Below are 16,518 nucleotides of genomic sequence, written 5' to 3'. Positions count from 1 at the left end.
TTATTCTGACCATCTCCTTGCACTGTAACAATTCTGTTATTCTGACCATCTCCTTGCACTGTAACAATTCTATTATTCTGACCGTCTCCTGCAATGTACCAATTCTGTTATTCTGACCATCTCCTTGCACTGTAACAATTCTGTTATTCTGACCGTCTCCTTGCACTGTAACAATGCTGTTATTCTGACCGTCTCCTGCACGGTAACAGATCTGTTATTTTAGAAAAATAAATTTAGAGTACCCAATTAATTTTTCCCAATTAAGGGGCAATTTAGTGTGGCCAATCCAGCTACCCTGCACATCTTTGGGTTGTGGGGGCGAAACCCACGCTAACACGGGGAGAATGTGCAAACTCCACACGGACAGTGACCCAGAGCCGGGATCGAACCTGGGATCCCGGCGCCATGAGGCAGCAGGGCTAACCCACTGTGCAACCGTGTGCCCACAGTTCTGTTATTCTGACCACCTCCTGCATTGTAACGTTTCTGTTATTCCCACCGTTTCCTGCACGGTAACAATTCTGTTATTCCCACCGTCTCCTGCACTGTAGCAATTCTGTTATTCTGACTCCTGCACGGTAACAATTCTGTTATTCCCACCGTCTCCTTGCACTGTAACAATTCTGTTACTCTGACCGTCTCCTGCATTGTAACAATTCTGTTATTCTGACGGTCTCCTGCACGGTAACAATGCACGGTAACAATTCTGTTATTCTGACCGTCTCCTGCACGGTAACAATTCTGTTGTTCTGACCGTCTCCTACGCTGTAACAATTCTGTTATTCTGACCGTCTCCTGCACGGTAACAATTCTGTTGTTCTGACCGTCTCCTGCACTTTAACAATTCTGTTATTCTCACCGCCTCCTGCGCGGTAACAATTCTGTTACTCTTACCTCCTCCTGCATTGGAGCAATTCTGTTATTCTGTGATTCTTAAAGGGAAATGCTTACAACTGTTAGCCCTCCTTCCAGCCAACAAACCTGTCTGTTCCTCACACCAGCCCAGGATAGACTTTTAGACTATAATAAATAGGTTTCCTTGCCGCTTCAGGTCAACGTTACTCCACCTCATTCTTCAAGCTTATAGATCAACACAGTTCTAATAATAATAATCTTTCATTTCATTTCATTTCATTTCATTTCATAGTGTCACAAGTAGGTTTACATTAACACTACAATGATGTTACTGAGAAAATCGGCTAGTCGCCACATTCCGGCGCCTGTTCGGGTCACAGAGGGAGAATTCAGAATGCCCAGTGCACCTAACAAGCACGTCTTTGGACTGTGGGAGGAAAACGGAGCACCCGGAGGAAACCCATGCAGACAGGGGGAGAAAGTGCAGACTCCACACAGACAGGAACCCGGGACCCTGGAGCTGTGTGAAGCAACAGGCTAATCACTGTGCCAACTTGCCACCCGAACTGTGCTACCGTGTCGCCCTTACCCCTGCTCCCTTTATTACCGTTCCAGGCATCAAACCCATTTAAATTTCCATCCAGAGGGCGTATTGGTGATGGATCCCTTTTCCTGGACACTATCCCCCCCCCCCCCCCCAATCTAGCCTGACCCATTCCCATCCTCTCTGCAATCTGTGAGCTTGTCTCCGTTAAAATTTCCTGTTCAAATCTGTCTTAGCTTCTGTCCTTCTTGTACACCTGCTGAGATCCTCCTCAGCCTTTCACAACATTTAGTATAAATTATCACCTCACTTCCATTGTCCAGCTCCATTGGATAATCTTAAACCGTAGCGTTCAGAATGTGTGTGCAATTAGGCAGTCTGTTAGAATTTTCCAATTGAAGTTAGCGATATTATTTTAATCCAGAATTGCTTCTATTGAAGGCAGCTATAAATGAGGGAAGGATCATATTGAATGAAATAAAGATATCTGGACGAGAGGCTGGATTGTCAGCTGTGGATTAAGCACTCTTGTCTGAGCCACAACGTTGTGACTTCCAGTCTCACTCCAGGGTTTGAGCACAAAGCTCAAGGCTGACCCACAGTGCAATACACAATCTTGTAAAAATATATTACAAACTTTAGAACCAATTCAGATTTTATTGACGATTCCAGACCAGACCCCAACAGTGGCTAGGATATTGGACCGACTGTGCAGATTTGCTCCAGGAGTGATTGCATGAATAGGGCTTTGGTATTTCTAAAACAAACTTTTTTATTATGAATACAATATGAAACTTTTTAATTTCACATCTGAAAAGAAGAGTTTACAATTACCCCTTAATGCTACTAAATTTCCACACTAAACAGCAAGAAAAGAAACATACAACTCTCAAAATCAGCAGGGCATAGAGTAATACTTGCTTTATAGAACAGATTCTGGCTCTTGTTCGAACCCCTACAGACCCTGGCTGAATGTCTTCCAATAGCTGCTTCAACTGGTTGTTTCAGCCTCTTTCTGGTCTTCAGCCAAGACTGCTCTGCTTTCAAAACATTATTACCTTTTTAAAAAAACATCATTTTGTGGAAAAGAAAACTGCCTTTGCTTATGTCGAAAAAAACATCGACTTCACTTCCAAAAGTATTTTGCCAAAAAGCATATCTCAGCTCAACCCAGCACTGACATCATCTCCCCAAGCTAAAAATCAACTTAACTTTACAGGGACTGAAAGCACATAAACTCCCCAGAGACGTCCCCAGTCAAACCACTATGCATTAGACCAGACTGAAAAACATATTCCTTTGTCAATTTCACCTTCTGGCAGCTAAAACTCTCAGGCCCTGCAGAACAGAATTATTTTTTTTAAAAACAGGACCATTGCAGTCAAACATATTCTATCTCCAGACTTTTAACCATTGAATTGCCAAATACATTTATAACCTAATTTTCCTAATTCTTCCAATTGTCACAATATCTTACTAACTTCTCACTTGCCAGCTCCTTTACAGTACAGTGACTTGAGTGTCCTGTTCTGCTCCCATTTCCTCTTTGTCCCTTTAACTTTAGGCTCCCTGGAAACTCTTCATTTCTCTAGTTTCATTAAGTAGCTGTCCTTTAGATTTCTGGCACTGGCGTTCTTCACCATTACTCCATTGTATGGCTTTTCATCTAACAATGCTGAGACAGTTGCCTCTCTCTGGCTGCCTGTCCCCAACTACTGTAGCTTCCAGTAAAACCAAAGAGCAAAGGAAAGCTTTTTGTTTTACTTTATAAGGGCCTCTGGTTATTAAGCAACTATATTCATTCTTCACACCATAGCTCTTTATCACAGTTGGACCGTAACCAACCCCACACACAAACGCCTGTGTCCAGCATGAATCTAATTTTAGGTTTCTTGCAGGCAGAGAAACGGTAAATTAGACCCACCTAAAACTATACCTTATTTCTAATGTTTACCAATACAAATATAAATTCCATAAAACTATCTTTGTTTTCCTAACACTTGTAATTGTCCAGTCTGATTTATGCACAAGAGAGCCCACGATCATTCCACACTTGCTGTTTAGTGCACTTGCAGTTAGAGAAAGTACAGGAAAATTCAGCTTTGTCCAGACTGTTTTGAATGCCCAATTTATGTGACATGGTTATTGGTTGGTGGATGTATCTGGTGGATGGTACTGGTGCTTGTGGGAAGCGTGGAGGACTGTAGCAGGTGATGCAAGTGTGGCTGCCAACATTTGGTGGGCCTGGTTGATGGAGAACAAGCAGTAGACGGTAGGGAGAGTCCAACAACAAAGTTACCCAGGCTGGAGAGGGAGGGCATGGAATAGGACTGGAAGGAATGAATGCCAAGGTGCCTGGGAGGTACTGCCATGCCAGCAGGAGCGCAGCCAGCATGCCAGGGTGGCGCTGCCAAGAGTATGGGCCCAGGAGGTTGGGGGGTGGGGGGAGCATGCCCATGAAAGGAGAGTGGAGGGAGGAATGAAGGGTGGGGGACGGTGCAGGGCAGGAAAGAAGGGGCCTCTGGGAGGTTGGGGGTGATGTACGGTGGCCCTCAAAGGGGGGGGGGAGGAGAGAGCCTGAAGAGGGAGCGTGCTGTCCTCACTTGGGGGGGGGGGGGGGGTGACTTTGTCCCGGGAGGGGGGGGGGGGGGGGCAAGCTCACTTAGAGATTGGGGCACCCTTTCAAAATGGCAGCCCGATCTCCGAGTTCAGCTCCCCAGGATGAAAAAAATTTGAAGTGTGGCTAAATCGGTGAGAAACTCCCCAGGGCCCAAAGATGTGGCTACGTGTCATTGAATAGCGGTGGGGAACTCGCCGGCAGAGCCGCCCAGAATCTCCGAGCAAAACCCACTGCAAATGACGCTTAGAAATTGTTAGATGGTGCCCCATTATTGTCATTGATTAAATACATCACAGTAATTGCTTTATTTGGGACTCCATACTTTGAGTGGAACCTGTTCTGCCATATCGCACCCGTATCAATAGCAAGGTGAAAGAACAGTGTGGAACCTGTACTGCCATATCGCACTCGTATCAATAGCAAGGTGAAAGAACAGTGTGGAACCTGTACTGCCATATCGCACTCGTATCAATAGCAAGGTGAAAGAACAGTGTGCATAATTCTGGCATTCAGATTCCTCTTATCCATCCATCCCAGGGAATGGTGCAAAATTTGTAACAACAAACCAAATTGTGTTTTTTCCTAGCATGCTGCGTGCAGGCGATCATTCTCTTCACCAAAGAGCCCTATTCCCAAGATGCTTTGCATGGGCGTAGTGCAATTCTCCGCTGTGCGGTTGAGATTCCAATGAACATTGAGTTTGAGTGGCTGCTGAATGGAAAGCCTGTGAAGAATTCTGAGAGACGCTTCGTTGAAGGCAGCAACCTTCAATTTACTGCAGTCGATCGGAAGGAGGACAGTGGAGACTTCCAGTGCATAGCACGGGACATGGTCACCGGTGAGGAAGCGAGAACAGCGACTGCGTCCTTCAATATTAAATGTGAGTACCAGTGCGGGAGGTCCCACATCGTACAAAGTTCAAGTCATTTTATTTTGACGACTTAAAGACCCTTTTCAGTAGTCTGGCACTTAGAAATCACCTGTGGGAAGAACTTGAATTGTTGTAAGAAAATTCTGAAAGAAATAGGATGTGGGAAATGAAAAGTCGAAATAGAAAAGGTGTTAATGAACTGGGAGAAATAGAGAATAATGTGAGTTATTTATTCTTGATACATGCGACATCTACTATTGTTTTGGACCAGATTTAGCTTCCGCTGGTTGCTAATTTAATTTCATTGGGTGCTGCTAACTTTGACTGCCCAGGCAGAAGGCAATGCTGTCCCCCCAGTGTTTCACAGAGCCACAGAATTGTTACGGTGCAGAAGGGGGACAGTTGGCACATCGGCCCACCGTTTCGGCTCCCCAAACGAGAAACATGACTCAGTTCCGTTCCCTGCCTTTCCCCATACCCTGCACGTTGTTTCTATTCAAATAATCATCGAATGCTCTTTCGAATGTCTCAACTGAACCTGCCTCCATCACCCTTCCAGACAGGACAATCTAGATCCCATCCGAGCCACTCATTAAGTGGTTTCTCACATCACATTTGTTTCTTTTGAAAATCACCTTTAATCTGTGTGTCTCATTCTTGATTCTTTTATGAGTGGGAACAGTTTCTCCCTATCTACTCTGCCCAGCCCCTCATGATTTTGAACATCTCTATCACATCTCCTTTTGGCCTCCTTTTCTCCAATCTACCCTCATAACTGAAGTTTCTCATCCCTGGACCCATTCTTGTAAACCTCTTCTGCACTCTCTACAGTCTTTCCTGTAGTGTAGCACCCAGAACTGTACACAATATGCCAGCTGAGGTCTAACTGGTGTCTTGAATAAGTTCAACATAACCTCCTTGCTCTTGTACTCTATTCCCCTATTAATAAAACCCAGAATACTATATGCTTTATTAACTGCTCTTCAACTGTCCTGTCACCTTCAATGATCTGCATACATATACACTCGTGTCCCTCTTCTGTACTCCTTAAAAATTTTTACCCCGTATTTTCTATTGTCTCTCCATGTTCTAGCTACTAAAATGTATCACCTCACACTTTTCCACATTGAATTTCACCTACCACCTACCTGCCCGCTCCACCAACATGTTCTTTTGAAGTTCTACAATGTCCTCTTCACAGCTTGCAAAACTTCCAAGTTTTGTATCATCTGCAAACTTTGAAATTATCCCCTGCACACCAAGCTCGAGATCATTAATATATATCCGGAAATGCAAGGGTCCCAATACCGGCTCCTGGGGAACTCCACTACAAACCTTCCTCCAGCCTGAAAAATATCCATTACTCTATGCTTCCTAATATGCAGCCAATTTTAGAACATAGAACAGCACAGTATAGGCCCTTCGGCCCACGATGTTGTGCCGACCATTTATCCTAATCTGAGATCAACTTAACCCGCACACCTGCAATTTACTGCTGTCCATGTGCCTGCCTAAGATTCACTTAAATGTCCCTAATGACTCTGACTCCACCATCTCTGCTGGCAGTGCATTCCATACACCCACCACTCTCTCTGTGTAAAGAACCTACCTCTGACATCTCCCCTACACCTTCCTTCAATCACCTTAAATTATGTCCCCTCGTGACAGCCATTTCCACCCTGGGGAAAAATCTCTGGCTATCCACTCTATCCATGCCTCTCATCACCTTGTACACCTCTATCAAGTCACCTCTCTTATTCGTTTCAGTGAGAAAGGCCCGAGCTCCCTCAACCTTTCTTCATAAGTCATGCCCTCCATTCCAGGCAGCATCCTGGTAAATCTCCTCCGAACCTTCTCCAAAGCAGCCACATCCTTCCCATAGGCGACCAGAACTGGACACAATATTGTAAGTGTGGTCCAACCAGGATTTTACAAAGCTGCAGCAAAACCTCGCGGCTGTTAAACTCAATCCCCCTGTTAATGAAAGCCAACACACAAAATGCCTTTTTTTTTTAAACAAACAATTTTAATGAGGTATCTTTTGGCATTACAAACAACAACAGTATAAAAACAATGTACAAAAAACAATAAACATAGTGCAAACACCGACGCGCGTCCCTCCAAGACCCGCCTATTTAATCCCCTATTCTACTCTACCCTAGGACCCCCCCCCCCCCCCCCCCCCCCCCCCCCCCCCCCCAATACTCCCACTGCTGATGATTAATTCTCTGCAAAGAAGTCAATGACGGTCGCCACCTCCGGGCGAACCCTAATACTGACCCTCTCAAGGCGAACTTAATCTTCTCCAGGCCGAGAAAGCTCGCCATGTCCGTTAACCAGGCCTCCGACTTCGGGGGCTTCCAAAGATGTGCGGGTTAGGTGGATTGGCCATGCTAAATTGCCCGTAGTGTCCTAAAAAGTAAGGTTAAGGGGGAGTTGTTGGGTTACGGGTATAGGGTGGATACGTGAGTTTGAGTAGGGTGATCATTGCTCGGCACAACATCGAGGGCCGAAGGGCCTGTTCTGTGCTGTACTGTTCTAAAAATATCCGTCTCCGGGCTACCAGGGAGGCAAAGGCCAGAACATCTGCCTCTTTCTTCTCCTGGACTCCCGGATCTGCCGACACCCCAAAAATCGCCACCTCTGGGCTCATTGCCACCCTTGTTTTCAATACTCTGGACATAACGTCCGCAAACCCCTGCCAATATCCCCGAGGTTTTGGACACGGCCAGAACATGTGGACATGATTCGCTGGTCCTCCCGCACATGTTACACACCTGTCCTCCACCCTAAAGAATCTACTCATCCGATCCACTGTACCAAATGCCTTTTTAACAACCCTATCAACCTGGGTGGCAACTTTGAGGGATCTATGTACGTGGACCCCAAGATCCCTCTGTTCCTCCACACTTCCAAGAATCCTGCCTTTAACCCTGTATTCGACCTTCCAAAATGAATCACTTCACATTTATCTAGGTTGAACTCCATCTGCCACTTCTCAGCCCAGCTCTGCATCCTGACAATGTCCTGTTGTAACCTGCAAGAACCCTCAACACTATCTACAACTCCACCAACCTTTGTGTCATCGGCAAACTTACTAACCCACCCTTCCACTTCCTCATCCAAGTTGTTTATAAAAACCACAAAGAGCAGAGGTCCCAGAACAGATCCCTGTGGGACACCACTGGTCGCCGACCTCCAGACGGAATACTTTCCATCCACTACTACTTGCTGTCTTTTTTCGGCCTGCCAATTCTGTATCCAGGCAACCACATTTCCTGTATCCCATGCCCCCTAACTTTCTGAATGAACCTACCATGCGGAACTTTATCAAATGCCTTACTGAAATCCACATCCACTGCCCGACCTTCATCAATTTGCCTCGTCACATCCTCAAAGAATTCAATGAGGCTTGTGAGGCATGACCTGCCCCTCACAAAACTATGCTGACTATCTTTAATCAAACTATGTTTTTCTAAATAATCATAAATCTTATCTCTCAGAATCCTTTCCAATATTTTCCTCACCACAGACATGAGACAGACTGGTCTATAATTCCCAGGGATTTCCCTATTCCCTTTCTTGAACAGGGAACAACATTTGCCTCCCTCCAATCATCCAGTACTACTCCAGTGGGGAGTGAGGACGCAAAGATCATCGCCAACGGCGCAGCAGTCTCCTCCCTCGCTTCCTGTAGTAACCTTGGGTATATCCCGTCTGGCCTAGGGACCTTGTCTATCCTGATGCTTTCCAGCTCATCCTCAATATCAGGGGGATCAGGGGTTATGGGGAGAAGGCAGGAGAATGGGGATGAGAAAATATCAGCCATGATTGAATTGGCGGAGCAGACTCGATGGGCCGAGTGGCCTAATTCTGCTCCTATGTCTTATGGTCGTATGGTCTAATAACAACCTGTTCGAGCCTATTAACCTGGTTCACGCTGTTTTCACGAGCAACAAGGTCCCTCTCTCCAGTGAATACTGAAGCAAAATATTGATTTAGGGCCTCCCCCATCTCCTCAGACTCTAGGCACAAGTTCCTTCCACTATCCCTGATCGGCCCTACTCTCACTCTGATCATCCTCTTATTTCTCACACAAGTGGAGAACGCCTTGGGGTTTTCCCTAACCCTTCCCGCCAGGGCTTTTTCATGCCCCCTTCTAGCTCTCTCTAAGTCAATTTTTGAGTTCCTTCCTGGCTACCTTGTAACCCTCTAAAGCCTTGCCAGATCCTTGCTTCCTCAACCTTATGTAAGCCTCCTTCTTCCTCTTGACTAGAAGCTCCACTTCTCTTGTCATCCAAGGCTCCTTCACCGTACCATTCCTTCCTCGTCTCAGTGGGACAAAACTATCCAGCACGTCTGTTGTGTTTCTGAAAGTACATGTACAGCATTACCCTCCACCCTTTCTATCACCTCCTCAAAAAGCTCCCAAGTTAGTGAAACACAATTTCCCCTTTAGAATTAAGAGAATTAGAGAATTAAGAAATAGAGAATTAAGATGGCGCCGGAGTGAGGCGACTTCTTGCAAGCTGTGCCCAGCATACCCTCTAATTCCATCTTTTACTCTCGTTCTATGCTTCCAAAACTTAATTCTATCGCTTTTCCCTACTGCCATCAGACTTTTGAATGGACCTACCTTGTATTAAGTTGATCTTTTCTCTACACCTTGCTATAACTGTCACATTATATTTTGCAGTCTCTCCTTCCTTCCCTATGTACGGTATACATTGTTTGTACAGCATGCAAGAAACAATACTTTTCACTGTATACTCATACATATGACAAGAATAAATTTAAATCAAATCAAAGAAATCCATGCTGGCTTTTCCTAATCGCCCCATATTTTTCCAAGTGACTACTAATTCTATACCAAATAATTGTTTTTAGAAGCTTGCTGTAATGAACTCCAATTGGCTTTATTGGTTGGCCAATTGGAGTATGAGCTCCCTCAATGATAGCTCATTGAGGGGGCCCATATAATCACCTGCGTAGGCTTTGTGAGCCAGTCTTAAGTTGACTGGACTGCTAGCAGCACTGTTTGTAGCTGCTCCTGTAATATCGTTATTGCAAATAAATATTGGTGCAGTGACGGAACTTCTGCCTCCCGTGGATTACTACACTTGCCCAGAACTGAAATTAAACTTGATGTGGAGGTGCCAGCGTTGGACTTTAACCTGCTGTTGTAAGACTTAAGAAATTAAACTGACTGGTCTGTAGTTGCTGGGTTTATCCTTACAACCACCAGTCATTCATATAAATTGGCCCCACCACTAATTTTTGTGACACAACCTATCACCTAAACACAAGCTTATTTCTACACTCTGCTTCCTGTCCATCAATCCATCCTCTATCCATGCACTTTTTGTGTGACACCTCATTGAATTCCTTTTGGAAAAGCAATATACCCTGGGCTCACCTTTATTTACCCTGCTAGTGGCATCCTCAAAGTTTAATAAAGTTGTTAAACATGGTTTCTCTTTTGTAAACTCGTATTGACTTTGTCGAATCATACTATTATTTTTTTAATTATAAATTTAGAGTACCCAATTCTTTTTTTCAATTAAGCGGCAATTTAGCGTAGCCAATTCACCTAACCTGCACATCGTTGGGTTCTGGGGGTGACACCCACGCAGACACGGAGAGAATGTGTCTAGATAATGTTATTATCCTTGACAGACTCCAGCATATTCTTCAGTGAAATTGTTCTAATGTGTCTTTAAAGTGAAATGTCAGTGCTATATTATGCAAATCAATGAGCTCCTCAATGTTGACAAATGTAACTTAATAAATGTAACTCTACATTAGAGAGACTAAGTTCAGACTGGGTGACCGCTTTGCAGAACACACCCGGTCCGTCTGCGAGCAGGACTCAGACATTCCTGTTGCTGCCATTTCAACTCACCGTCCTGATCTCGCGTCCACATGCCCGGCCTTGGCCAGCTGCAATGTTCCAGTGAAGCCCAGTGCAAACTGGAGGAACAGCACCTCATCTTCCGATTAGGCACGTTACAGCCTTCCAGATTAACATTGAAACTGTGAACTCCCACTTTCACCCCATTCCCCCCCCCCCCACCATCACCACCACCACTTGGGCCATCTGTTCCTACTTGTCCGTTGAGACACTGCTCACCTTTGTTCTGCCATTCACATTATTGACTATCAGCACCTTCTTATCCTTAATCACTTTCGTTTATATTCCTTTTGTCTTTCTGACCTAACATCCTTGTCAATCTCCACCTATCGCTGGCCCCCTATCCATAGCCCCCTATCCATAGCCCCCTCCCCCACTACAGTCTAAATCTGACCCCACTTCCAGTTCTCTCCAGCTTTGACAGTTATTCAGACTTGAAACATTAGCTCCCTTCTCTCTCCATAGATGCTGTCAGACCTGCTGCGATATTAGCTCCCTTCTCTCTCCATAGATGCTGTCAGACCTGCTGCGATATTAGCTCCCTTCTCTCTCCATAGATGCTGTCAGACCTACTGCGATATTAGCTCCCTTCTCTCTCCATAGATGCTGTCAGACCTACTGCGATATTAGCTCCCTTCTCTCTCCATAGATGCTGTCAGACCTACTGCGATATTAGCTCCCTTCTCTCTCCATAGATGCTGTCAGACCTGCTGCGATATTAGCTCCCTTCTCTCTCCATAGATGCTGTCAGACCTGCTGCGATATTAGCTCCCTTCTCTCTCCATAGATGCTCTCAGACCTGCTGCGATTGTTCAGTATTTTCTGTTTTTGTTTCCAATTCCAGTAACTGCAGTAATTTGCTTTTAACATAATTTCTGGGTATATTTGCTGACACTGCAGTGTGCATAATCCTGTACACTAATTTATACGCATGAGTGCTGCCTCAACCAGGATCTTGGATTCATGTCGCATTACATCCACCCCCCACCATCTGGCCTGGACTTGCAAAATCCTACCAACTGTTCTGGCTTGAGACAATTTACACCTCTTTAACCTGTGAATATCCCTCTCTCTGGATCCGTAATTATTTGATAACCTGCAAATGCTCGCATTCCAAGCATTGTCCAGCATCTCTGACATTGTCTATATAAATGTTTCTGGAACATACCTCTCCATTGACCTGAGGAAGGAGCTGCGCTCTGAAGGCTCGTGTTTGAAACAAACCTGTTGAACTTTAACCTGGTGTTGTAAGACTTCTTACTGTGCTCACCCCAGTCCAACGCAGGCATCTCCACATCATGACTAATTTATATGAAGTGACTGAATTAATCAATAAATTGTAATGTCCTCTTTAAAATTAAAATTTTCAAGTCAACAGTGATTAACGATTGATGGATTCCATCTCAGTTCTATTCTAAATCCATTCTCCACAATAATTTTTTATGCTTGTGCTAAATACTGAATGTAACGTACAACATTGGTCAGTACAATTTGAGCAGAACAGACTTATTTGCATTTACTTTCACCTTGCCTCCTCTTCCCCATCTTCCATCGAGGAATGTATCCAACTCCTGATCGCACCCTCACGGCTAGAAATAGGCATTCAAATAAATTGCAGAAGTCCCAGGTACTGAGGACAGTGGACAGCTGAATTTCCTGCGGGAAAATGACCCTTCAGTATTCAAATAATGTTTACGTTCTGGAAGCCCCTTATTGTCTGAAACTTGGCCCTCCGCCCTCTAATTGATTGCAGCAAAGAAATAGCAATGTTCTTTTTTTTAAACCTAATCTTATTTTTGTTTAAACCTAGTTTAGTGAGTGTTGATTCGTGCAAGCGAGGAACATCACGGTTGAGGCCAATCATATCTTCACACCTGAAGTATCTGCCTGCACAGAATGCGCTCCTGGGTAGTGATATCAAGCTTGGTGACTTTTGTTTGTTTTTCCTCCATAACCCAGGGGTCCAATTAACATTCTGCCTCCCACTCCGCTGGAGATAATTTCTGCTCTAACTGTGTTGCATTCGCCAGTGCCATTGAGGATTTCAATCACTGCTCTTTTTCTGTAACTAGAATAAATATTTTTGCTCAAATTTCATGTTTTTCCAAAAGTGGTAGTTTCTTTGTTCTGGGATTTGTCCTTGGCCATTGTACAACATGAAGAATGACCTGACCACATCAGATTTTCTTTCCCCTGGCAGGAAATGCCTCTGTCTACAAGCCTGCTACCCAACAAGCTTGTAACTGAAACACCTAACTAATCACACTCATGACTTTACTCCTCTGCTGTGCACATGCAATGTGCTTCATTTCTATCTGTTGTTTTTTTAACACTATTAATTCTCATGGGATACCACACTGAGCTTACATTTGGTCCAAAATCAACTCTGGGTGATGGTGCAGTTGTGGCATGTGATGCATTGCAAAGATGTGAGTTTTGTGTGGTCAATGATTTCATCAGAAGGGTCCATAAAAATTTGATTTCTCAACTGAGCGCAGCATGTGAGTCCAAGAGACTGGGCTGGACTTCTTTTAGGGGAAAGTACTGAGTGAATACTGATACTTGGACTGAACGGATCCCCACTCCCACTGCAATACATGCCAGCATTGATACAGTTCAGTTCACTTTACAAGCCATCTTAGCAGGCCACTTCAGGGGACACCAAATGAACTCCATTGCTGTGGCCTGGAGTCGTGTGTAGGCCAGGTAGGGATGCAAGATTTCCTTACCTCAAGGACAGATGGGTTTTTGTGTCACTCTACGATAGTTTGATTGTCACTATTATTGGGACTAGCTTGAATTTGTAGATTTATGAATTGAATTTAAATTGCTCCGATTTCCACGGTGGAACTTCAACACAACTCCCCAGTGATTTGAGGTTGTGCCTCGGTTGGAGAGTTTTAGCTATGAAGAGAGATCGGAGAGACTGGGGTTATTTTCCTTACAGCAGAGGAGACTGAGGGGGAGCATGATTGAGATGTATAGAATTATGAGGGGCATAGATAGAGTAGACAGGAAGAAATGTTTCCCCCTGGTGGAGGGGTCAATGACCAGGGGCATTGATTTAACGTAAGGGGCAAGAGTTTAGCGGAGAGATGAGGAAAACCTTTTTACCCAGAGGGTGGTGAGAGCCCGGAATTCACTGGATTGAAGGGTGGTGAAGGTACATTTAACATTTAAGAAGTATTTAGATGTGCACTTGCAATGCCAAACCTACAAGGCTCTATGGGCCTTGTGATGGGAAATGGAACTAGAATAGTTAGGTGGTTGTTTTTGACCGGTGCAGCTGATGGGCTGAAGGGCCTTTTCTGTGCTGTAGACCCGCTATGTCTCTCTGACTCTGTAGCCTGGGCCTTTGGATTAATGGTCCAGTTATGCCACCACCTCCCCAAACTTTATTAAATGCCTTTGGAAGTCTATATAAATACGGTTCCTGTTCCCGTCTTCAGTCACATCTTCCAAAAATTGAGTTGAATTAGTCTGGCATGATCTATCCTTTATAAATCCTAGCTGGTTCTCTTTGATCAACTGAAAACTTCAAGTATTTCAGTCTCTGTCTACTTAATTATGAACTATGCAGTATCCCAATGACAGACGTTCGTCTAACTGATATATTATTCCCTGGTTAACCCCTCTTATTATTCCGTGGTTAACCCCTCTTGTCTGTCTTAATTGGTGGGATGACGAGACCAATATTCCAATTAAAAAAAAAAAAATCAATTTAGAGTATCCAAGTCTTTTTTATCCAATTAAGGGGCAATTTTGTGTGGCCAATCCACTGACCCTCCATGTCTTTGGGTTGTGGGGGCGGGACACCCATGCAGACACGGGGAGAATGTGTAAACCCGGATCCTCAGCACCATGAGGCAGCAGTGCTAACCACTGCGCCACCCTGCCGCCCCACTTTTCCAATCTAAAAGAATGGTTGCTGAATTGAAATAACTATAGACGATTAATCCCCTTAAAATGCCCCTATCACCTGCAACTCTCAAGCCAGAAGAGTGATGGAATACTTAACCACTCATCTAGATTAGTAAAGAGAACATTCAAGAAGTTTGACAAATTCAAAATTTACTGAAGATGTGAAATGTTGATAAAGTGCCGCATAGGCTCGTCAGCAACATTGAAGTCCATGGAATAAATTGTTTAATTTTGTTCCAATTAAGGACAATTTAACGTGGTCAGTTCACCTACCCTGCACATCTTTGGTTTGTTGGGTGAGACTTGCGAATACACAGGGAGAATGTGCAAACTCCATGCAGACAGTGACCCGGAGCCAGGATCGAACACGGGTCCTCAGCACTGTGAATCCATTGAATAAAATGGACATGAAATTGGTTAATTGACAGAAAAGAGCGTGTTGGTTAAATGGTTATTTTATCATTGGGGGAAGGTTTGATTTTATTTTATTTATTATTGTCATATGTATTAGTATACAGTGAAAAGTATTGTTTCTCGCATGCTATTCAAACAATGCATACCGTACATAGGGAAGGAAGGAGAGACTGCAGGATACAATGATGTGGGGATGCCGGCTTTGGACTGGGGTGAACACAGTAAGAAGTCTTACAACACCAGGTTAAAGTCCAACAGGTTTGTTCCAAAATCAGTTGCATTCTTGGACACACTCGTCTCCACCAAGGACGGTCACTTCAGCACTTCGCCTACCGCAAGCCCACGGATAACCTCACGATGCTCCATTTCTCCAGCTTCCACCCTAAACACATTAAAGAAGCCATCCCCAATGGACAAGCCCTCCGTATACACAGGATCTGCACAGACGAGGAGGAGCGTAACAGACATCCACAGGCGCTGTAGGATGCCCTCGTACGAACGGGATATGGCGCTTGACTCATCGATCAACAGTTCCAACGCGCCACAGCAAAAAACCGCACCGGCCTCCTCAGAAGACAAACACGGGACACAACCGACAGAGTACCCTTCGTCGTCCAGTACTTTTCCGGAGCGGAGAAACTACGACAGCTTCTTCGCAGCCTCCAACACGTCATCGATGAAGATGAACGACTTGCCAAGGTCATCCCCACACCCCCACTACTTGCCTTCAAACAACCGCGCATCCTCAAACAAACCATTGTTTGCAGCAAACTGCCCAGCCTTCAGAACAGCGACCACAACACCACACACCCCTGCCGTGGCAATCTCTGCAAGACGTGCCAGATCATCGACATGGATACCACCATTACACGTGAGGACACCACCCATCAGGTACGCAGTACATACTCGTGCGACTCGGCCAATGTTGTCTACCTCATACGCTGCAGGAAAGGATGTCCCGAAGTGTGGTACATTGGCGAGACCATGCAGACGGTGCGACAACGAATGAACGGGCATCGTGCAACAATCACCAGGCAGGAATGTTCCCTTCCAGTCGGGGAACACTTCAGCAGTCAAGGGCATTCAGCCTCTGATCTCCGGGTAAGCGTTCTCCAAGGCGGCCTTCAGGACGCGCGACAACGCAGAATCACCGAGCAGAAACTTATAGCCAAGTTCCGTACACATGAGTACGGCCTCAACCGGGACCTGGGATTCATGTCGCATTACATTCAACCCCACCATCTGGCCTGGGCTAGCGAAATCCTACCAACTGTCCTGGCTTGAGACAATTCACACCTCTTTAACCTGGGGTTACCCCTATCTCTGCATCTGTAAAGACTCAATTACCTGCAAATGCTCGCATTCTAAGCATTGTCTGGCAT

The 16,518-nt window shown here is 45.0% G+C and overlaps 1 protein-coding gene across 1 annotated transcript in view; it reads left to right on the top strand.

Annotated features, from left to right (window-relative positions):
• Positions 1-16,518, top strand: part of LOC119966981 (inactive tyrosine-protein kinase 7-like) — a 331,205-nt gene that overhangs the window by 117,378 nt on the left and 197,309 nt on the right. Inside the window, exon 2 of the mRNA XM_038798955.1 lies at positions 4,606-4,899. Coding sequence (XP_038654883.1) covers positions 4,606-4,899 — 294 coding nt within the window. The remainder of the gene's footprint in view (positions 1-4,605; positions 4,900-16,518) is intronic.

This window comes from Scyliorhinus canicula, chromosome 6 (genome assembly GCF_902713615.1).
Source record: "Scyliorhinus canicula chromosome 6, sScyCan1.1, whole genome shotgun sequence".
Taxonomy (NCBI): Eukaryota; Metazoa; Chordata; class Chondrichthyes; order Carcharhiniformes; family Scyliorhinidae; genus Scyliorhinus; species Scyliorhinus canicula.
This window is presented reverse-complemented; position numbering and strand designations above follow the sequence as displayed.